Source organism: Schistocerca cancellata, chromosome 4 (genome assembly GCF_023864275.1).
Source record: "Schistocerca cancellata isolate TAMUIC-IGC-003103 chromosome 4, iqSchCanc2.1, whole genome shotgun sequence".
Taxonomy (NCBI): domain Eukaryota; kingdom Metazoa; phylum Arthropoda; class Insecta; order Orthoptera; family Acrididae; genus Schistocerca; species Schistocerca cancellata.
Genome location: NC_064629.1, coordinates 511,871,686 through 511,895,878, shown reverse-complemented (window position 1 = coordinate 511,895,878; position 24,193 = coordinate 511,871,686). Strand labels below are relative to the sequence as shown.

The following is a 24,193-nucleotide window of genomic DNA, read 5'->3' as shown; positions in this document are numbered from 1 at the left end:
ACTTACCTCCAAAAGAAGAAGTTCCTAGAAGTACTGCCAATCACTTAAAGTGGAAAATATTAATGCTAGCTTTCAGGACTTAGACATTTCTTCTTCGGGGAGGAAAGAGGGACTGGTTAGAGAGGTTGGAAATGGAGGCAGCTCTCTGACCCTAGATTGAAATGGATTCACAACTGCTTCTGACAGGTTCTTTAGAATAAATGTTGACCATAAATACTGTTGACTTTTCTGGCATACTTCAACATGCCTATTTATTACTGAACTATTTTTATTTTCATGTAATAAATTACAACATATATATAACAAGCACAACAAACAAGCACAATAAATAGGACATTAATATATTATCAGAGACTTTCTATTCATTTGCAAATTTCAGTTACAAAATAGCTGACAACAAAGTTAACCTAATTAAGCTAGTGTAAGTAACATTTTGGTAACACTCATAGTAGGAAATCAACAAATAGTAACTCTTGGTTTACTGCTACAGTTGCAGAAACTCTGTACATTAGTTTCGTATAAAGTTACACATCCATCAAAGCAAAATCTTAAGACACAGCAATGATAATATTTATTTCCACTTCGTCATCTTTCATAACTCTATACCAGACTTAATAGAAAATAGCAAGGCAGTGTCATAAATCTCAGTCCACACATAATGCCAAAATTGTGTGTGATTAAGAATCTTGAAATCCTGTAATTATCAGTATTTTAATAAACATTGTCCTGATAACTGGTTCACAGATTTATTAAATGTACCTTTAAGAGTAACCATATCACTTGATAGTATTACCACTCAGGGTCTGCCTGTTTAAACTTGTTTTTATATTTGTCAGTTTATTGCACCATTCTGCAAGTTTTCACTGTCACCACAGATTGTCATATATTTAACATGAGAACTCTGAAGAATGGATGTAGCTCATAGTCACTTTTGCCAAAAGTATGAGAGAATGAAGCAATTGCTGATGACTTTAACAACTGTGATAAATATGTAACAGAACTTACTACAAAAGATATCCACTATTAATCATGGCACATTGCACACAGATTGAGTAGTAACTCATATTTTGAAGATGTGTGTGAATCAAATTTTATTCTGTTTTCTTAGCAACTTATTCTTTTGTAGAGCAGTGCAGTGAGATGATACAATACCAGCAAAAATGGCTGTTTTACAACTTGCAAGGCAACCTGAGAAATGATTGTAGCTACCCTGAGGTACATCTTATTAACCAGGCCACAGAAAAACTTTTATTTAACATTTTTCATCTTTCTTTTCACGGCATAACTGCCAACAACATAGAAGTATCTCAATTTTGTGCATAAAAGTACCAAAACGTTCAAATAAGACAAAGAAAAATTCGTGTATTTTCAGTAAATGCAGGATATGAAGTAAACTCAACAAATCACACATTGTTGAGAAAATTTTGAAGTTTAATTATTATAGATACAATGTTTATTATTGGAAAACACTTTATCTGTTAAACATAGTAGGTGTAAAATTTAATAAATTTGGTTCTCTTTAAATTGATGAGAGGAAAGTTTGACACACTTACTTTGTGGGATAACATAAACATACATTGGTTTAACTTTTGTGAAGTTAAATGTTCAGTTCACAGTTTAAAAGACTGACGCATCATTAAATCAAAATATGCATCACTGTCAATAGATGCACTTATTCCTGCATAGTAATTAATGAATTCTTCCTTGGTTACCTAAAATGGACAAGAAAACACATACATGAATTCCATGTTTGTAAGTCTTTTTGTTAAATGCATGCTGAGAACAAATGATTCTCCTTGTGAAAAATCAGTTAATACTAATCCTTTAGCCTGCTGTGATAAAGGTTGTACAGTTACTCTTTGGCTGTTAATGTATTTGGTCAGTTTATGGTAGTAATGCAAATGAGAGAAGTATACTAGCAATTTTACTGTGTTTCTAATCCTATTAGCACCGTTCTTTGATAATAAAGTTAAATTTTATCTGTCAGTAACTACAGATAGCTGTTTTTGGTTTTGTTTATTTCTAAACATTCCTAGGAAATATGGTACTCTGCCTCTTTAGGAGCTATACTTACAGTAAAATTTATAAAAACTGCAATGCCAAGAAGGATACATATGACTGATGTGAATTTTGTACCTGATGTGAATTTTGTACCACATCTGACTTATAAGTGAATTAATTAAAGATGAGGATTACAGAACTAAAAATAATCTATGACTGTGAGAATTTAGTAAGTTCATACATTATACACTGGGATATTAGTGTTATATATAAGTAGTGACTTTTCAAGCAGAAATTATAAAGCTGACAAATTGCAAATTTGATTTCAGAATACAAAAAAAAGTTGCATTGGCTTACAGAGCATAATATCAAATAGTACCTATTTTACAATAAATAATGTGTTTTGTAGGTGAATTAAAACATGTGGAAGATAATGCATATTTCATTATTTCAATATACATGGAAGATATAATTGAAGTTCCAGTTTCAAAACGCTGTAAAAAAAGAACTGCTGCTCAGAATGATGCCAAATTTGAATATAATATTATGAAAGAAGGGGGGATCAATATGGAACCAAGAAAATTTTAACAAAAATTTTCCGACTGGATGCCACCGTAAGAGTCATGACATAAATGGGTTTGGCTAGAAATGACTGATGAATTGCAGTATGACAGCTATGGTGTGAGATTTGCTTAATAAACCAACCATACTGTGGAATGTGCGCAATCACACAAGTTGGACATTCAACAGCTGTGGCACTGTTAGTGAGGTAAGCCTGTCCACAATGGGAAGGTTGTACCAAATCAGATGGGAAACTTGATTTTTAACTGTCCTGAGGCCATAAACCACATAAAAAGCAACAATGAAATTGAGTTCTATCTGTGACAAAACTGGTGCAAGGCACTATTTTCTGCCACAAGGTGAAAATGTTCCACAACAGATCGGAGTGTCTCAGGGTTCACATTCAGAATATGTTGCACAGTGTGTGCCTTCAGTTCAGATATATTTATAATCAGAGCACTGAACACAACATCTTTTGGGTAAACCAATGACCAGAAGTCATGTGGATTAAGATTAGATGATGTGGATGGCCAGTCTGTAGGGAAATGATGACTGATACATCTGCCGTTTTCAAAATGCCTCTGCGGCAGCTGCTTTACTGGTTGTGCAATGTGTGGAGAAGTGCCATCTTGCACAAAAATGGTCCTATCCACACATCCAGGCAACTGAAAGGTTGGAATGATAGTGTGCAAAAGACTCCCATAGTGTTTATCTGTGACCCACAGGACCCGTCTCCTTGAAAAAATATGGCCCTATGATAAACAATGCCATAAACACACTCCACACAGTTACCTTTCCAGAATAAAGTGGTACTGGTTGATGAATGAGTGGATTTTCTGTTGCCCATATCCTGCAGTTCTGTGTACTGACTTGTACTCAGAGATGAAATTAGCTTCATTTCTCCACAGAAATTTTAATGGCAATTCATTTTCCACTTTCACGAGACCAAGAAATTCTAGAGAAAATGTCTTTCTTATTGGCAGGTCAGCATGAGGAAACTCTTGAACTTAAGTAATTTTGTATGGATAACAATGCAGGACACTTCATAGAATTTTGTGCACCATGCTCAATGTCCGAAGTTAGGGCAATTCTCCCAGCACTGCATGTTTCTGCACCACAGCTTGACCCCTTCTGCAATGCTGTGGTCATATCTTCTACTGAAATTAGATAAATTATTTTCCACCCTACGCCACATTACCTTCAAAGAATCTTTTTCTTCATACACCCAATATTGGACCAATGCTTTTTTTCATACACTTGAGTGTCCAAAACTTCTATAGAGCTACTGGCTTCTTGTAAAAGAGCTTTACCAGCAGTGCATGATCCTGCATTGAGACAGTCATGGTGAGTGTTTCAGATGCAAACTGAGAGTCAGCTGTGTACCATATACCTTTTGTTTTGCAAATTCTGCTGCTTACAGCATCAACTAATGGTAAGATTTTTGTTAAATTTTTTTCTGTTTCCATGATGTTTTCCCACTTTTTGATAACATTTTGTTCAAATTTGATGTCATTATGAGCAGTGATTAATTTTTACAACATTTCGAAACTGGAAATTTAATTATAATGACATTAAAAAACTAAGAAATTATTTGAATTATGTCAGTAGAGGTGGACAAGTTACTTAAGTTCCTTGAAGAAGGCCTGGATGTATCACACCCTGTGTGGCCACACACTGTCCTGGTGAAATGTAGCACATGAAGTTTCCTGATGGACGGACAGTACTTCAGGTTCTAAATCCTCCATGATGTAATAGTTGTATTTGGGATTACCATTGACAATGTAGGAAACAAGATTGCATCCAGTGGTGCCTCAACCATCATGCCTGGCATTTGCCTGCCCTGCTGCTCATCAGTGTATGATGCCAGACCGTAGTTGTCATAGTAGTTCATAACACATACAATGTGGTCATCACAGTAATACAATTTGAGATAAGACTTACAGAAAATAGTACATTTGCCAATTCAGTACACCATTGATGTTGTTCATGTTCCCATTGCAAGCTGAGGTGTTACTGGTTTATTGACAATGGAAGAAAATGGAACTACATGTGTGTCACCAGTGCAGCCAACAGCAGATGATGCTGAAGTATTGGCACAGACAAATCCATGTCTGTTTTAGTGCTTCAGGTTAAGCTGACACTAAGACTGGGCAAACCAAGCGGTCCTACATGTATGCCTTGAGTCTTAATCGCTTACTACTAGTGCTTTGTTATGAACATATTCCGTGTCTGGATTCATTTGAGTGATTTTTTCTAAGTGTTGCAATTTTCACAATCACTAGTGTATTTCACTTACTGCCTGTGATGTATATATATGATATAAACTGTGATTAATATGTATTAGAAATGACTGAATATCCAGATTTATGTAACACATTCCTGTCTTTGTGGTCTTTAATCTGAAGACTAGTTTGATGCAGCTCTCCATGTCAGTCTATCCTGTACAGGCCTCTTCATCTCTGAATAACTACTACAACCTATGTGGGACAGACAAAAATATGGAAATGCTATGAGAAATGTGTGCTTGAAAATAATTGTAAATGAGATGCTAGCCAAGCCTCCAGGTTCCACTGTTGTATTTGACCATGAATAGCAACTGTGGAATGTCCTCAATCCATTGCAAGTGCCAGTTGTGGTCAGAACAGTGTTCTGTGTAGCATTACGTTGGAGCTAACTGAATTTGAAATCAGGCATATTGTTGTTGCTCATATGATGGGTGCTCTCATAATCAAGGTAGCCAAAGTGTTTGGTGTTTCAAGAGGCACTATATTCATGCCTTATACTGCAAACAAGGAAAGTGGAGAGACATCATCTGCTTAGTCACAATGCAGACAAAACTGTGTGTTGAGTGACTGTGACAGATGGTCATTGAAGATGACTGTGACAAAAAACAGTGGCAAAAGTCACTGAAAATTGATGTCACTCTCACAGATCCTGTCAGCACCAAAACAAAGTTAAGTGAGCTGCATAAGTAGGGAACTGTGCAGGGAGTTGCAGGGTAAGCTGGAATTGCAAAGCAGTGGTGCAAATGCTCGTAATGGGGAAATATGGTGTCAAAGCTATAAGACTGATGACCTGAGATGTTAAGTCCCACAGTGCTCAGAGCTATAAAAATTGCACTGTGAAATGATGGGGGAATGTTGTTTTGTTGAATCTGTCTTGTTCCACACTGTTTCCAACTCTTGGCCAAGTTTATAATTTATGGCTCTGAGCACTATGGGACTGAACTTTTGAGGTCATCAGTCCCCTAGAACTTAGAACTACTTAAACTTAACTAACCTAAGGACATCACACACATCCATGCCCGAGGCAGGATTCGAACCTGCGACCTTAGCGGACACACGGTTCCAAATTGAAGCACTTAGAACTGCACGGCCACAACGGCCGGCTATAATATATGTCCCAAGAATGAAATGGGATGGGGGTTTTGTGATGATCTGGGCAGCCATACCATCATATTCCATGGTCCCCCTAGTTATTTTGTAAGTTTGCAGTCCTGCCAAGGATTATGTGACGATTTTGACTGATCAGGCCCATCCCATGGTGCAATAAATAAATGGCATGTGGCGAGGGCCTTCCAGTGGGAGACCTGGTCATCTGGTGCAAGTCTTTTGAGGTGATTCCACTTCGGCAACTTGTGCGTCGATGAGGATGAAATGATGATGATGAAGACAGCACAAACACACAGTCCCTGAGCAGAGAAAACCTCCAACCCAGCTAGGGATCAAACCTGGGCCCCTTGCATGACAAGCCAGTGCACTGTCAACTCAGCTGTGGTGGTGGACCATGGTACAATGTTTTTACCACAATGGTGATGCTGTTTTCCAAGATGACAGAGCCCCCCTCCACACAGAGCACCTCATTCAGGACTAGTTTTGTGAGCACAAGATGAATTACTATATCTCCTATGACCAACAAAGGCACCACATTTCAATATTATTGAGCCTTTGTAGTCTAGTTTGGAAAGAAGTGTGTGTGATCACCATCCACCTTCATGAGCACAACGTGAACTTGCCACTGTTTTGCAGGAAGAATGGTATAAGATCCCTTGAAAACCATACAGGATCTATATTTATCCATTCCAAGATGAAAGGTAGTTCTTTTGAATGCCAACAGTTTTTTTTACACTGTATTAGGCATGGTAATATGTTGTGTTTTTGGTGTTTACATATTATTGTCCACCCCACTTCAACTGATCTAATTTCCTCTGCATTACACAACTTAGTTTGACTTCATTTCATTACTCTCATTTTACTTTTGTTGATGTTCACCTTAGAATCTCATTTCAAGACACTCATAATTTCAAAACTTCCTGTCTGATTAAAACTGTGGGCATAACTGGGTTCTTTGCCTTTCACTGACAAGCAGGACTCAAAGCTCACAGCTTTACTTCCAGTAGTACCTCATCTCCTACCTTCCAAACTTCACAGTTCTCGTGGATGTCTTGTAGGTCCAGCACTCCTGGAAGAAAGGCTATTGTGGAGATATGACTTAGCCACAGTCTGGGGTATTGTTTCCAGAATGAATTTTCAATCTGTAGCAGAGTGTGCACTAATCTGAAACTTCCTGGCAGATTAAAATGGTGTGCTTGACTGGGACTTGAACCTGGCATTTGCCTTCTTCTGGTAAGTGTACTACTGACTGAGTTATCCAAGCTATCCTCCCCTCACAGATTTACTTTATTTTTATTTATTTCTGCCAGTACCTCATCTACTACCTTCCAAACTTCACAGTTCTCCTGAAGCCCAGTGTAATATTCACTTCAGAGTGAAAATTCATTCTGGAAACACTCCCCCAGGTTGTGTCAATGCCAAGTCTCTGCAATATCTATTCATCCAGGAGTGTTAGCTTCAAAATGTAGGCAGGATAACTTCTTTGAAGTTTGGAAGGTAGGAGATGAGGTACTGGTGAAGAAAGCCATGAAGATGGGTCATGAGTCATACTTGGATAACTCAGTTGGTAAAGCACTTTCCCAGAAAAGGCAAAGGTCCCAGGTTTGACTCCCAGTGCACATTCTACTCCTCCAAATTCCTTGCTGCCTCTGACAAAATTACAACTTCATCAGCAAACCTCAAACATATTATTTCTTCTGTCTGAATTTTGATTCCCTTTCTGAAATCCAGCTTTCTTTCCTTTACTGATTGCTCACTACACATACTGAATAACATTGGAGATTGGCTACAACCCTGTCTCTCTCTTTTCTTGACTGATGCTTTCCTTTCATATCCTATGACTCCTGTAATTCCAGTCTGATTTCTGTACAAGTTGTAAATAACTTTTGCTCCCTGTATTTTATGCCTGCTACTTTCAAAATTTCAAAGAATGTAGTCGAGTCAACAATGTCAAAAGCTTTCTCTAAATCTAAAAATGATATAAATGTAGGTTTATCTTTCTGGAGTCTATCTTCTAAGATAAGACTAATGATCAGTATTGCCTTACATGTATCTAAATTTCTATGGAATCCAAACTGATCTTCTCTGAGATAGGGAGATAGGCTTCAACAATTTCTTTTTACAATTCTCTGTACCTCAGGTTACTTATATCCAATTTTATAGGCCTGTTTGGTGTGGAGATAGCTTGTCTGAGTCTCATTGGTGTAAAAAACTTTCATGGTCTCTATTTTGTCAAAAAAAGGGATTGAGGTTGTGGCATAGTTTCCGATCACTGGATGTGTGCCTGTGTACTTTATTACATCCTGAAACTTTTTACATTAACATATGAAATGGTGCTGCATGGCACTTAGTACAATGATCACTCCATGAAATGGGCACTTGAAGCTTGACTGCCAACTTGGTGAAGTTGTCTCTAAGACACAAGCCATATGCCAGTACCAGGTTTCATTCTTCACCTTTCTCTTATATCTAGAACCACCCATAACAACCAAGAGTTAACACTACTCTGCATAACCACTTATCACAGTAATTCAAATCACACTGATTACATACCATACAAATGAAGAAAAGAGTGTCACTCTGTGTATGAAGAACATACTTGAAAATAATCACAATATTTGGGTTCCACCTAGTAACTAAGTAAGTGGACAGGTAGATACGTATATGAGAATTTTTTAAATGGAGCTGTATTCCTGTACATTAATTTACATGGTAACTTTTAGGCTGACAAGTGTTTAGGTTTACTTTGAGCTGCATTGCTGTTTCGAAGTCTTTCCCTTACTGGGTATCATGTTGACTGTGCAACAGACATGTGACTGAAAATATATTATTAATAGGTTTTTAGTTTTTCAAGAAATTAACCCAATAAAAGTTTTACCCACATCTACATCTGTAATCTGCAAATCACTGAAGTGCATGACAGAGGGTATATCCCATTTTAACAGTTATCAGGACTTTCTCTCATTCCATTCATGGATGCGTCACAGGAAGAATGATTGCTTAAATGCATCAGTGTGTGCTGTAATTAAATAATGTTGCCTTTGCAATCCCTAGAGAAGCATTATGTAGGTTGCTGATATTATAATTACACAATAACACCACTGTGAAGAAGCAAGTATTTAAGTATGAAGCATTCTAAAAATGGAGCAAATCCAAGATGCCAAGGTTGGGAATGCACTGATATATTGCATGCTAGGTAGAAAAATGGTTTGTTTTTATTTTCCATGTATTTTCATTGAATTAAAAAGTTATTTACTAATTAAATTTATGTTTAGTGAACCTCCATATTAATATGCAGTCAATAGAAGAATAAAGCAATAGTTTATGAATTTCATATGAGAAACATAAAGAAAAACATATATCAAAATAATGAAGTCAAATTTTCATAGCAGTGACCGTGTTGTTTTCAGTTTTATTCAGTGTCAAGCACAAACTTAAAATCTTAAAGGAAGCCATTATACTACATGATGCAAAGACAAAATAGATTATAAATACAATCTACAAGTCTAAAAATTAAACAGCAGAAACCAAAGTTTAACATCATACTTAGAAACTGAAAACTTTGACTATGCATAAACAACTAAAGGATCAATAGACTTATGAAAAATCAAATGTTCATTTGCCTTTGTTTTGAATTGGCAAAGCTGTCATTTTTGTCATTTGTAGGGCACGTTCTACTTATAATTCCTTTTTTATTTTCCTGGCACTGGGCCTGTCATTTCCTTGTTTTTTTTTTTTTTTCTAAGATTGAAGACTTTTACCTGATCTCTCAAAGGTTAACATGTATTCATGAGTTACTTGATTTTTCAGTTGGCCTCCTGCCTATTTGAACATGCAGAAAGTGCATAGTGGGAAAACACTGTGTTGGCACCATGGATTTGTGTAATGGATGCCACACAAATGTTACGAGATGTTTGTCATGGTGGTGACACTTCTACATACTCTCCATTGGTACAACTGTTGTTGTTGTGGTCTTCAGTCCTGCGACTGGTTTGATGCAGCTCTCCATGTTACTCTATTCTGTGCAAGCTTCTTCATCTCCCAGTACTTACTGCAACCTACATCCTTCTGAATCTGTTAGTGTATTCATCTCTTGGTCTCCCTCTACGATTTTTACCCTCCACACTGCCCTCCAATGCTAAATTGGTGATCCCTCAATTCCTCAGAACATGTCCTACCAACCGGTCCCTTCTTCTTGTCAAGTTGTGCCACAAACTCCTCTTCTCCCCAATTCTATTCAATACCTCCTCATTAGTTATGTGATCTACTCATCTAATCTTCAGCATTCTTCTGTAGCACCACATTTCAAAAGCTTCTATTCTCTTCTTGTCCAAACTGTTTATCGTCCATGTTTAAGTTCCATGCATGGCTACACTCCATTCAAATACTTTCAGAAACGGCTTCCTGACACTTAAATCTATGCTCGATGTTAACAAATTTCTCTTCTTCAGAAACGCTTTCCTTGCCATTGCCACCTACGTTTTATGTCTTCTCTACTTCGACCATCATCAGTTATTTTGCTCCCAAAATAGCAAAACTCCTTTATTACTTTAAGTGTCTCATTTCCTAATCTAATTCCCTCAGCATCACCCGACTTAATTCGACTACATTCCATTATCCTCATTTTGCTTTTGTCGATGTTCATCTTATATCCTCCTTTCAAGAAACTGTCCATTCCATTCAACTGCTCTTCCAAGTCCTTTGCTGTCTCTGACAGAATTACAATGTCATCGGCGAACCTCAAAGTTTTTATTTCCTCTCCATGGATTTTAATACCTACTCCAAATTTTTCTTTTGTTTCCTTTACTGCTTGCTCAATATACGGATTGAAAAACATCGGGGATAAGCTACAACCCTGTCTCACTCCCTTCCCAACTACTGCTTCCCTTTCATACCCCTCGACTCTTATAACTGCCATCTGATTTCTGTACAAATTGTAAATCGCCTTTTAATCCCTGTATTTTACCCCTGCCACCTTCAGAATTTGAAAGAGAGTATTCCAGTCAACATTGTCAAAAGCTTTCTCTAAGTCTACAAATACTAGAAATGTAGGTGTGCCTTTCCTTAGTCTTTCTTCTAAGATAAGTCCTAGAGCCAGTATTGCCTCACATGTTCCAATATTTCTATGGAATCCAAACTGATCTTCCCCGAGGTCGTCTTTTACCAGTTTTTCCATTTGTCTGTAAAGAATACGCGTTAGTATTTTGCAGCTGTGACTTATTAAACTGATAGTTTGGTAATTTTCACATCTGCCAACACTCGCTTTCTTTGGTATTGGAATTATTACATTCTTCTTGAAGTCTGAGGGTATTTCGCCTGTCTCATACATCTTGCTCACCAGATGGTAGAGTTTTGTCAGGACTGGATCTCCCAAGGCCATCAGTAGTTCTAATGGAGTGTTGTCTACTCCTGGGGCCTTGTTTCGAGTCAGGTCTTTCAGTGCTCTGTCAAACTCTTTGCACAGTATCGTATCTCCCATTTTATCTTCATCTACATCCTCTTCCATTTCCATAATATTGTCCTCCAGAACATCGCTCTTGTACAGACCCTCTATATACTCCCTTCACCTTTCTGCTTTCCCTTTTTTGCTTAGAACTGGGTTTCCATCTGAGCTCTTGATAGTCATGCAAATGTTTCTCTTTTCTCGAAAGGTCTCTTTAATTTTCCTGTAGGCAGTATCTATCTTACCCCTAGTGATATGCTCCTCCACATCTTTACATTTGTCCTCTAGCCATCGCTGCTTAGCCATTTTGCACTTCCTGTCGATCTCATTTTTGAGACGTTTGTATTCCTTTTTGCCTGCTTCATTTATCTCATTTTTGTATTTTGTCCATTCATCAATTAAATTCAATATTTCTTCTGTTACCCAAGGATATCTACTAGCCCTCGTCTTTTTACCTACTTGATCCTCTGCTGCCTTCACTGCTTCATCCCTCAGCCACCCATTCTTCTTCTACTGTATTTCTTTCCCCCATCCGTGACAATTGTTCCGTTATGCTCTCCCTGAAACTCTCTACAGCCTCTGGTTTGGTCAGTTTATCCAGGTCCCATCTCCTTAAATTACCACCTTTTTGCAGTTTCTTCAGTTTTAATCTACAGTTCATAACCAATAGATTGTGGTCAGATGCCACATCTGCCCCTGGAAATGTCTTAAAATTTAAAACCTGGTTCCTAAATCTGTCTTACCATTATATAATCTATCTGATACCTTCTAGTATCTCCAGGATTCTTCCATGTATACAACCTTCTTTTATGATTCTTGAACCAAGTGTTAGCTATGATTAAGTTATGCTCTGTGCAAAATTCTACCATACGGCTTCCTCTTTCATTTCTTACCCCCAATCCATATTCACCTACTATGTTTCTTTCTCTCCCTTTTCCTGCTCTCGAATTCCAGTCACCCATGACTATTAAATTTTCATCTCCCTTCACTAGCTGAATAATTTCTTTTAACTCATCATACATTTCATGAATTTCTTCTTCAGCTGCAGAGCTAGTGGGCATATAGACTTGTACTAGTGTAGTAGGCATGGGATTTGTGTCTATCTGGGCCACAATAATGCATTCACTATGCTGTTTGTAGTAGCTTACCCGCACTCCTATTTTTTTATTAATTATTAAACCTACTCCTGCATTACCCCTATTTGATACTATATTTATAGCCTGACCAAAAGTCTCGTTCCTCCTGCCACCGAATTTCACTAATTCCCAATATATCTAACTTTAACATATCTATTTCCCTTTTTAAATTTTCTAACCTACCTGCCGGATTAAAGGATCTGACATTCAATGCTCTGATCTGTAGAACGCCATTTTTCTTTCTCCTGATAACGATGTCCTCTTGAGTAGTCCCTGCCCGGAGATCCGGATGGGGGGACTATTTTACCTCTGGAATATTTTACCCAAGAGGACGCCATCATCATTTAACCATACAGTAAAGTTGCATGCCTTCGGGAAAAATTACGGCTGTGGTTTCCCCTTGCTTTCAGCCGTTTGCAGTACCAGCACAGCAAGGCCGTTTTGGTTAGTGTTACAAGGCCAGATCAGTCAATCATCCAGACTGTTGCCCCTGCAACTACTGGAAAGGCTGCTGCCCCTAGTACAATGGAAAAGGATAGTGATGTATGAGCAAGCCATTTATGCTATCGATTGCTGATATATGGAGTAGTTATTACTCCAATGGAAAGTCCAGGATGAAATAACAACAGTCTTATGAAAGGGATAGATTGCTACTCACCACACAGATGAGATGTTGAGTTGCACACATGCACAATGAAATAACTGCTACACATTTCAGCTTTCGGCCAAAAGGTCTTCTTCTGAAGTGTGGCCATAGCAGCTAGCAGTCTTTTCATTGTGCGTGTCTGCAACTCACCATCTCCTCTATATCTCTGTTGATCCATCATGGACAGGGGACATCAGCTGGTCAAGTAACTGTCAATACCATTGAAATATGCCAACAGCCATGTAACTGAGATGTTATTTTATATTATTTTGACTACCAGTTTTGGCATTACTCTATGCCATCTTCAGGTCCCATATGCATCTCTCAAAATAAATGATATTGTTATATAGTGCCTTATTTTCCTGGATGTCATAAATTAAAACCATTTCACAAGTGCTTCATTTGAAGACTTGATAGTGAGTTGCTATCAAGTCATCGAATAAAGCACTTGTGAAACAGTTTGAATTCATGACATCCAGAAATATATCGTACTATATGATAGTATCATTTATTTTGAGAGACAAATATAGGGCCTGAAGATGGCTTAGTGGAATGCCAAAACTGATAGTCAAAATAAAATAAAATAACATGTCAGTTACACAGCTGATGGAAAATTTCATTGACATTTAAAATCTCCTCTATATGGTGAGTAGAACTATCTCTTTCATAATACTGCAGTTATTACTCCATAAATTAGAAGAATAACGGGCGTTGTTTCTCACACTGTAGACATTTTTCAGATCTTCCAACCATGTGACAGATAATTTAGGGTTATGTGGTCAAAGCATAAGACCAAGAGGGTGGACACTAGTTGCCAAACACTACTTTCCAAATACAAGGCAGTAAAATCTGCCATATCCTATAGTGAACACAAGAATTTAATTTTTTGTCCATTGGAAAAGGAAAATTGTATGAGTATATTCCATGAATATTTCAACAATTTGTTATTAGATTTTGTCAGAGTGCTGAAGTAGACACATACAGAATTTAATCAATTTCTTATGCAGGGAAATGCTTTGAGTAAAAAAAAAACTGGTTCACTTGGGACATTCCTGATGTTTTTTAGTAAAAAAGCATTATACATTTTAGAGTGTGTCAATGCACTTTGAATGAGTTGATGATGATTTTTCAGATATTAAAGCATGCCAATGGTAAAATCTTTACAATGGGTTATTAAAGCATGTCAATGGTAAAATCTTTACAATGGGAGTAAAGTTCAGCTGATGAAAATTTTACCAATGCCTAACTTGATTCATATCTGAGGAAACCATTATGGCATTCCCTTTGCACTTTACTTGGAAATAATTGAATAACTCATAACCTAAAGTAGTATGCTGAAAGAGTTTTATTCCATATCACTTGGAATCCATGTTCCATGTTTTGGCACCTCACTGGGTTTTCTCCTTTTAGCTGTTATGTAGATTTTCAAGGGCCTATGATTGTCATTACTGTATGTCAATAACTGCTTTCCTAGCCTCAAAATGCTACGTTTTGGGATTACATACCAGACCTGCTATTGGTGAAAGCTCCGAAAAAACTTCCAATCCCTGTCTGTCTGTCTGTCTCTCTCTTTCTCTCTGTTGTTATGATAAATAATCTTCAACTGATATTACAGAATCAATAATTAATATTACTTCCATGAATATTTGAGTAATTGACAATTCAGTCATGCATTCAGGTGACAAATCCAAAAAGTTTAAATATTCTTCCTGCATTTACTTAACAAGTTAATTGTTGTATTACTTACTTTGCCATCTCGAGAACCATCATCGGTCTCAAAGTTGTTGAGAAACTTTGTAAGAATCTGTTCCTCAGTCTCCTCACCACTAATATAACGGGGGTTGTTTCTCACACTGTAGACATTTTTCAGATCTTCCAAAGTGATTACACCATCTCCAGTGCGATCCAATTTCTTAAATGCCTCATCAATTACTTTGAGGCGAGATGCTGACATTGGAGGCTAAACAGAAAAAGAATAATTTGTATTATCATATTAACAAATAGCAGCTCTGGTTTATGAAACATGCATTAATAACTGGTGAATTGATGCGCTGACCACATGCCACCTCAAGACTGCTGGCTAATGATAACAGATGCAGATGATGTACTTGTGGTTAGCCAGTAAGTCTATGTCATACATATGGTGCAATGTCAAGAAACTTAATAGGTATTAAGAGCAAATTCAGAACTAAAAAATTAATGGTGAAATTTGAGGAAGACTTAGTAATAAGCATCCTGGTGTAGAGGAACAACTGAAAGAGTTGAAAAGAAATAAGTCACCAGGTCTAGATGGAATACCACTTCAGCGTTACCAGGGGTACTCTTCAGCATTGGCCTCTTACTTAGCTTGCCTTTATTGCAAATCTCTCACCTGGCACAAAGTTGTAAGTGACTAGAAAAAAGGGTGTGTGACTCCTGGACTCCTGTGTATCAGAAGGGTAAGAGAACGGACCCAGAAAATTACAGACCACTATCCTTAACATTGATCTGGAGCAGAATTGTTGAATATATCCTCAGTTCTAATATAATAAATATCTTTGAGATGGGAAAGCTTTTGTCCATGAATCAGCACAGTTTTAGAAAGCATTACTTGTGCAAAACTCAGCTTGCTTTTCTCTCACATGATATCCTGTAAATTATGGATGAAGGGCAACAGGTGGATTTCATACTCTCACATTTCTGAAAAGCATTTGACATGGAACCTGCTGTAGACTGTTAATGAGGGTATAGGTATACGGAATAGGTTCCCAGGCACGTGAGTGGGTTAAAGACTTCTTAAGTAACAGAACACATTATGTTGTCCTCAATGGCTACTGTTCATCAGAGGCAACAGTATCATCAGGAGTGCCCCAGGGAAGTGTGAAAGGATTGATGTTATTTTCTATATAGATAAATGATCTCACAGATAGAATGAGTAGCAATTTGCAGCTACTTGCTGAAGCTGGTGCGGTGTGTGTTATCATTGAGTGACTGTAGGAGGATAGAATATGACTTAGATTAAATTTATAATTGGTGTGACGAATGTCAGCTAGCTCTAAATGTAGAAAAGCATGAGTTAATGCAGATGTGTAGGAAAAACAAACATTATGCTTGAACACAGTATTAGTAGTATGCTGCACGACACAGTATATCAATTAGATACGTGGGCGTAACATTTCAAAGTGATATGAAATGAAATGAGCATGTAAGGACTGCAATAGGGAAGGTGAATGGTCGACTTTGGTTTATTGGGAGAATTTTGGGAAAATGTGGTTCACTTGTGAAGGAGACCACATGCAGGACACTAGTGTGACACATTCTTGAGTACTGCTCAAGTGTTTGGATTCTGCACCAGGTCAGATTAAAGAAAGACGTCAAAGCAGTTCAGAGGTGGGCTGCTGGAATCATTATTGCTGGGTCCAAACAACACACAAGTACTACAGAGATGCTTTGGGAACTCAATGGGAATCCCTGAAGGGAAGGCAATGTTCTTTTCGAGGAACACCACTGAAAAAATTTATAGAACATGCATTTGAAGATGACTGCAGAATGATTCTACTGCCGCCAAAATACATTTTGCGTAAGTTTCATGAAGATAAGATAAGAGAAATTAGAGCTCATATGGAGGTGTACAGACAGTCATTTTTCCCTCACTCTGTTGTAAGTGGAACGGAAAAGGAAATTACTGGTAGTATACGGGTACCTTCCACCACACACTATACAGTGGCTTGTGGAGTATGCATTTAGATGTAGATATCTATAAAGCAAAATGTGTGGTGTTAATATCCAGGATCTCCTTGCAAACCTCTGGATCAATTTCAGCCAAATTGGGCACAGGAACAACAGGCCTCACGGGTATCAGCACTGTGTGGTTTATAACCTCTTAGCTCCAATAAAAGGGAGATACGGGCCAAAGTGTGTTTTTTCCTGCCTTTAGCATATAGGCTACCTCAAATGATTGGTATGTTAAGTTGGAGTTGCATAGGCCTCCTTTATCGACCTGCTTTGTATGGCGGCCTGTACATCAGTGGCAAGTAAGTGATTTTCAAGCCCCAGATGTGTTGCACGCCTTGCATGACAGGTGTATTGTGGGAGTAGTATTGGCCTGCTTTATTGAACATACTGCAGGGGCTACAAATCCTAATGAGTGTGGATTGGGACATGTCAAGATGGTTAAAGGAGGGGATGGAGATAGTGATGGGGTGTGCAAAATGGACAGAGAGAGGGGAGGAGGGGATTTTCATGAGGCAGGTGAAAGTTGTAGAGAGGTGGTGAGGAGGTGGTTAAGGAAGAGGGGGAGGCAGAGATGGAAAGAGAGGGGGGAGGAGGATATAGTTAGAGGGAAGGGGGAGGAAGATGTGGTCAGAGAGAAGGGATGAAGGAAATGGATAAAGAGAGGGGGAGGAGGAGATAAAGAGACAGAGAGAGTGGAAAGGAGGAGATAAACAGGAGAGGTGAGAGGGTGACAGACAGAGGGAGGATGAGATGGACACAGAGAGTGGTAAGAGGAGGTGTATTCAATAAATGTGTCAAATGCATATGTGAGTGAGACCACAGGGAAAAAGCAAGTTAACAATATTTACAAGAACCAAGAGGGAATAATAAGAATGGAAGACCAGGAATGAAATGCTTGATATAAAAAGGGTGTAAGACAGGGATGCTGTCTTTTGTTGCTGTTGGACACACTATATATCTAAGAGGCAATGATGGAAATTAATGAAAGGTTCAAGAGTATGATTAAAATTAAGGGTGAAAAAATATCAGTTACAAGAATCACTTATCACATTATTATCCTCAGCGAAACTGAAGAAGAATTACAGTAAAAATTGAATGGAATGAAAGTTTATGCAGGAGTTTTCAAACTGTGTGTCACAATTGCCAGGGGTGTTGTGAACTAACAGAAGGGGCCTCATGGTGGTTTCATAAAAGTAATAATTTGGTTTATTTGCTTTCTGAATAAGGAGCAATGTGTGTGCTAGTAGTAATATCTAGCAGACTAGCACATAAGCGTTGTTACTGTGGCAGTGTAGTAGATGACAGTCAAATCGTTACACATGACTCATTCTTTTCTATTCAATAATAATCAGTTTGAAGGTTAGTTCTGTCGAATGCACATCATTTGATTGATTGACTGAGGGGGTTATGGGACTAAACAGTGAGGCCATCAGTAGTACATTGTTTCTGATTTTTGTTTGCATACAGTACTGAGATTTTTGTTTCTCTGTCAGCATGTACAAATTTGTAAATGTACGTAACAGTACAAAATGTGATACTACTGGTATTTCAACTGTATTGAGCAGTTCTAAGGACAAGAATAGACGAAAATGTAAGTAGTACTGGGTGGTTATAATTACACTTTCCCTATTTAAGACTTTATAACACAGAAACTAATTCAAATCAAATCAAATTTTATTGTCGTTAAACAACTTAGTGTTGTAATAGACAGTGTCAAAAAATACAAGGATAGGTACCAAAACACAATACAATACATACATACAGGTTTTTTTAAGGCACCAATTAGTTTTTAAAAAATATACAGAAAAGAAAAGTATTTACAGTTATACATCTCCTTGAATCAAATTTGTCCCATTACCATATGAGAACCAAACTTGGTAGCATTAATGTCAAGGACATGCGGAAGATAATCAATGCAGAATCAATTAAATTGAAACACTTTTAATGGGCTGCTATGGTACCTCACACTATTACATACCGGTATCAGTACTGCTACAAAAGGGGCTCAATATGGTGCCCATCAGTGTCCAGAAGAGTCTGAAAGTGCAGGATTGCATTCTGCACAGTAGAATGAAGTATGTCCATATGTATGCTGGCTACCTCTGTTGATATGCTGCGCTTCAGATTAACACATGTCTGAATGTTCTCCTGGAAAATCCTGCCCTTCAGATAGCCTCATAACCAGAAATTACAGAGAGTGAGAATCAGGTGATTGTGCTGGCCAAGCATTTGGAAACAATCGTTTCCAAATGTGTTTCGGAGAAGCAGGTGAACTTCCCGAGTGATGTGCAGTGGGGCCCCATCTTGCATGAAAACTGTTGAATTCAATGTGTCTATCTTCTGTAGGGCAGGTATGACATGGTGGCAAAGCATACCACAGTAACACTGGCCAGTCACACTGCATGTCTTTAGTCCGTGAGTGCCAACCTGTTAAAAAATGAATGGGCAAATGATGAACGTAGCCGTGAAGTCACACCATACGGTGATATGTTCACCATACAGAGGAACTTCATGCACAGTGACTGGAGGTGAATATCTCCACATTTGGCAATCCTGTGTGTTCACTTTACCTGTCAGAGAAAATCAGCTCTGTCTGTCCATAGCATGGTCCAGGGCCAGCCCTTGTCAACTTCAATCCTTGTGAGAAAGTGGAGAGCGAAGTCAACAGGTCATTGTGCATCCTGTGGTGCAAGCTGGCGTACAATATGGACCTTGTACGGACACCATTTGAGAATGGTCTGAAGCACCTTCCATAGAGTGGATCACAGAATGTTCAACTGTTGTGACACAGCACGTGCACTGCCTGATGATTGGAAATTGCACACAGCATTGCCTCCCACAGCAACTGCGATTTCAACAACTACCTGTGGTGCAACTGGTCGTCAGCTCTTCCCAGAGTGACGCCCAGTTCTCCAGTTGATTTGAACTTCTTCATCATGCTCTGCACAGCAGGTGGAGAGAAAGAGAATCCTTCCATAATCCTTTCAACCGGCGATATTCTCGAAGTGCAACTGCAGTATTACTGTTATTTTGAAAACAGAGCTTCACCAATAATTCCCTGCTCCTTTTGTCCAAGCTCATGTTGACACGTCAACAAGTGCACTATGAGACTATGAATCATGCTGACTGATCATGGCACCTGGTTCGTCATTGAGTACACCATCGCAGGCACTCCTGTCTGTGATGCAGCGTCAAGGGTAACCGAAGCCATGGTCTCCGAGCTGATAGTCCACGCTGCTGCAAACGTCGTCGAACTGATGTTCGTGCAGATGGTTGTTGTCTTGCAAACGTCCCCATCTGTTGACTCAGGGATCGAGACGTGGCTGCACGATCCGTTACAGCCATGCGGATAAGATGCCTGTCATCTCGACTGTTAGTGATACGAGGCCGTTGGGATCCAGCACGGCGTTCCGTATTTCCCTCCTGAACCCTGAACCCACCGACTTCATATTCTGCCAACAGTCATTGGATCTCGACCAACGCGAGCAGCAATGTCGCGATTCGATAAACCGGAATCGCTATAGGCTACAATCCGACCTTTATCAAAGTCGGAAACGTGATGGTACGCATTTCTCCTCCTTACACGAGGCATCACAACAACGTTTCATCAGGCAACGCCGGTGAACTGCTGTTTGTGTATGAGAAATCGGTTGGAAACTTTCCTCATGTCAGCACGTTGTAGGTGTCGCCACCGGCGCCAACCTTGTGTGAATGCTCTGAAAAGCTAATCATTTGCATAATACTGCATCTTCTTCCTGTCGGTTAAATTTCGCGTCTGTAGCACGTCATCTTCGTGGTGCAGCAATTTTAATGGCCAGTAGTGTATTAAGCACTGCAGGCAGGAAAAAGTGATTAATATGCAGGGTTAAAGTGTAAAATATGTCATATCAAGTATAAAAAAATCAAAATATGCAATATGCATGAATTTACTTCCTATAAGGTGAAAACATGCAAACATCCACGAAAAAACCCAGAGGCTGTCTGTTGCAGTGACACGGCACTAATGGTATTGATTTGTGAAATTTTATCCAACCCATATGGATAGCCGCGCCCGATAGTACGCCGCTACCAGGATTTGGGGAGATGTTGGTGAACGTTATTATAGAACACGGAACTGTGTTTTGAGAGCAAAGAGGTAGTACATTATATTAGAATTATAATTTGTTTGGTAATACAATGAAATTATTATACTGCAAAATAAAGGAATATTTAATTGTCGATTTGCGTATTTCGTACATACTATTGAGAGTAATGTCATAATTTTTGAAGAAAAGCTTTTCTTTCTTTGTTTTAAAGACCAATTACTATTTGTATAAAGGCCCAGCGAAAGCAAATTATGCACACAAAATAAGGAACAAATAAATGTGTTTTCAGAAGAAATGAGAGACATGAACCCTAATAAGGTCCTCTTTAACAAAACTTTTACGAGACCCTGGCTACGCCCTTGAGTAAAGAGGCTCCTCATGCGGGTTTAGAAGACTATGACTTTCAGCTGAGTGATCAATTGAAGCCTTTGTTTGTGGATTATTTAACTGACATTAGTTATTACTTTCTGAAGTACATTCCAGAAGAAGCTGATCAGTATAACTGGATCAACGATCCTTTCAGTACAAAAATTACACCAACACAATAAAAACAAAAGCTATTTAGTGATATCTCTTTAGGCTCCAAATCGAAATAAAAGTTCGTTTTCTCATTACCGTTTCACCTTTGGAACTTGCTGAAGCAGGCATATCCGCATGTAGGTAGCAGGGCCCTGCGAGTTTTGATACCTTTAACACCATCCTACTTATGGGAGGTAGATTTTTCAGCATTGACAGTAGTAAACACGAAATATAGATGAGAAAGGAATATGGAGAAAGAGTTGTGCATTGAAATTTCCCATCTTGTGCTGAGATTTGAAGAAATGGTGATGAAGAAGCAAGCTCATCCTTCCCACTGACTTCGTTGCAAGAGTAAAACGTAGTAACTTTAAAAGTTGATTGAAATGTGTTCTGTCAACAGTTAATAAAGAAATAACTACTCTTATTCATTTTTTGAAAGTTAAGATTATTTATCCCACAGTTCGAGTCGGATGTCATTCGCGGAAAGGAGCCGCGGGTGTATATGTACAGATCAAGGGTGTCATGGACCCAAACAATTTGAAAACCACTGGTCTAATGAGTAAAGAATATGTATTGAGTGTGAACCGAAGAAATACGAAAGGAATGGGGAGTAGCTGAAATGAGATTAGCGATAATCTTCAATTTGGGCACCACGAAGTAGACGAGGTTACGGAATTCTGCTACCTTGGAACCTCTGAGAACGAAATTTTTGAGAACGTACGTTTGTAGCACAGCGTTTTATGGTGGTGAATCATGGACTGTGGGGAAACTGGAAGAGAATCGAAACGTTTGAGCTGCAGTGCTAAAAAAGGATGTGAAAATAAGGCGGACTGGTAAGATAAGGAACGAAGAGGTTCTCCACAGAATCGATGAAGAAAGGAACTTACGAAGCTCCTTAGAACCAAGAGGTCTAACTCACATCATTCTTGTTTTGAGATATTTAATGGTTTACAAAAGTCAATAGTACTTTGTGCATTGCTTTTGTCCATTTTCGTAACAGTCTTTTTTCTAATGTAAGTTAGCAACTGCAACAAATGTTAAACAGTTATAGGCCAGACGTAAGGGACAAAATGAAGTAACGCCACTTGTGATATAAACACGAAAAGGATTTCATTTATTATAAAAGTATACACTGACGTGTCAAGTGCCATGCGATCCTCCTACAACCGTGTCGGACTTCCTTTTGCCGAGCGCAGTGCAGCAACTCGACGTAGCTTGCACTCAACAAGTCGTTAGACGTCCCCTGCAGAAATATTGAGCCATGTTGCCTCTATAACCGTCCGTAGTTGCGAAAGTATTGCCGGTGCAGGGTTTTGTGCACGAATTGACCTCTCGATTAAGCTCATAAATGTTCTATGGGATTCATGTCCGACGATCTGGGTTGCCAAATCATTCGCTCAAACTATCCAGAATGTTCTTCAACCCAATCGCGAACAACTGTGGCCCGGTGACATGGTGCTTTGTCATTCATAAAAATTCCATCGTTGTTTGACATTGTCAGGACTATGAATGACTGCAAATGGTCTCAGGTGGTTCAGTTGAACCAGAGGACCCGATCCATTCCATGTAAAGATGGCCCACACCATCATGGAGCCACCACCAGCTTACACAGGACCTTGTTGACAACTTGAGTCCCTGTCTTCGAGGAGTCTGCTCCACACTTGAATCCTACCATGATCTCTTGCGAACTGCCGGCCGGAGTTGCCGAGCGGTTCTAGGCGCTTCAGTCTGGACCCGCGTGACCACTGCGGTCGCAGGTTCGAATCCTGCCTCGGGCACGGATGTGTGTGATGTCCTTAGGTTAGTTAGGTTTAAGTAGTTCTAAATTCTGGGGGACTGATGACCTCAGATGTTAAGTCCCATAGTGCTCAGAGCCATTTTGAATTTCTTACGAACTGAAATCGGGATTCATATGACGAGGTCACGGTTTTCCAGTCGTCTAGGGTCCAACCAATATGGCCACGAGCCCAAGAGAGGCGCTGCAGGCGATGGCATGCTATTAGCATAGGCACTCGCGTCGGTCGTCTGTTGCCATAGCCCATCAACATCAAATTTTGCCGCACTGTCCTAACGGATACGTTCATCGTACGTCCCACATTGATTTTTGTGGTTATTTCACGCAGTGTTGCTTGTCTGGTAGCACTGTGTAGCAATGACAACTCTACGCAAACTTCACTGCTGTCGGTCGTTAAGTGAAGGCCGTTGGCCCCTGCTTTGTCCGTGGTGAGAGGTAATGCCTGAAATGTGGTATTATCGGCACACTCTTCACACGGTGTATCTGGGAATATTGAATTTTGTAACGATTTCCGAAATGGAATGTCCCATGCGTCTAGCTCCAACTACGATTCCTCGTACAGATTCTGTTAACTCCCATCGTGCGGCCATAATCACGTCGGACACCTTTTCACATGAATCACCTGAGTACAAATGACAGCTCCGCCAATGCAGTGCCCTTTTATACCCTGTGTACGCGATACTACCACCATCTGTATATGTGCATATCGCTATCGTGTAACTTTTCTCACCTCAGTGTACATGGCTGTCAACAACATAGTACAGGTTCAAAATGGCTCTGAGCACTATGGGACTTAACATCTATGGTCATCAGTCCCCTAGAACTTAGAACTACTTGAACCTAACCAACCTAAGGACATCACGCAACACCCAGCCATCACGAGGCAGAGAAAATCCCTGAC

At 39.1% G+C, this 24,193-nt stretch overlaps 1 protein-coding gene across 1 annotated transcript in view; it reads right to left on the bottom strand.

Annotated features, from left to right (window-relative positions):
- Window positions 1–261: 261 nt before the first annotated feature.
- The window catches only part of LOC126183195 (calcyphosin-like protein), a 343,308-nt gene continuing 319,376 nt past the window's right edge, over window positions 262–24,193 (bottom strand). The window contains exons 4-5 of the mRNA XM_049924949.1: window positions 14,927–15,139; window positions 262–1,712 (exon numbers count right to left, since the gene is read on the bottom strand). Coding sequence (XP_049780906.1) covers window positions 1,611–1,712; window positions 14,927–15,139 — 315 coding nt within the window. The 3' untranslated portion in view covers window positions 262–1,610. The remainder of the gene's footprint in view (window positions 1,713–14,926; window positions 15,140–24,193) is intronic.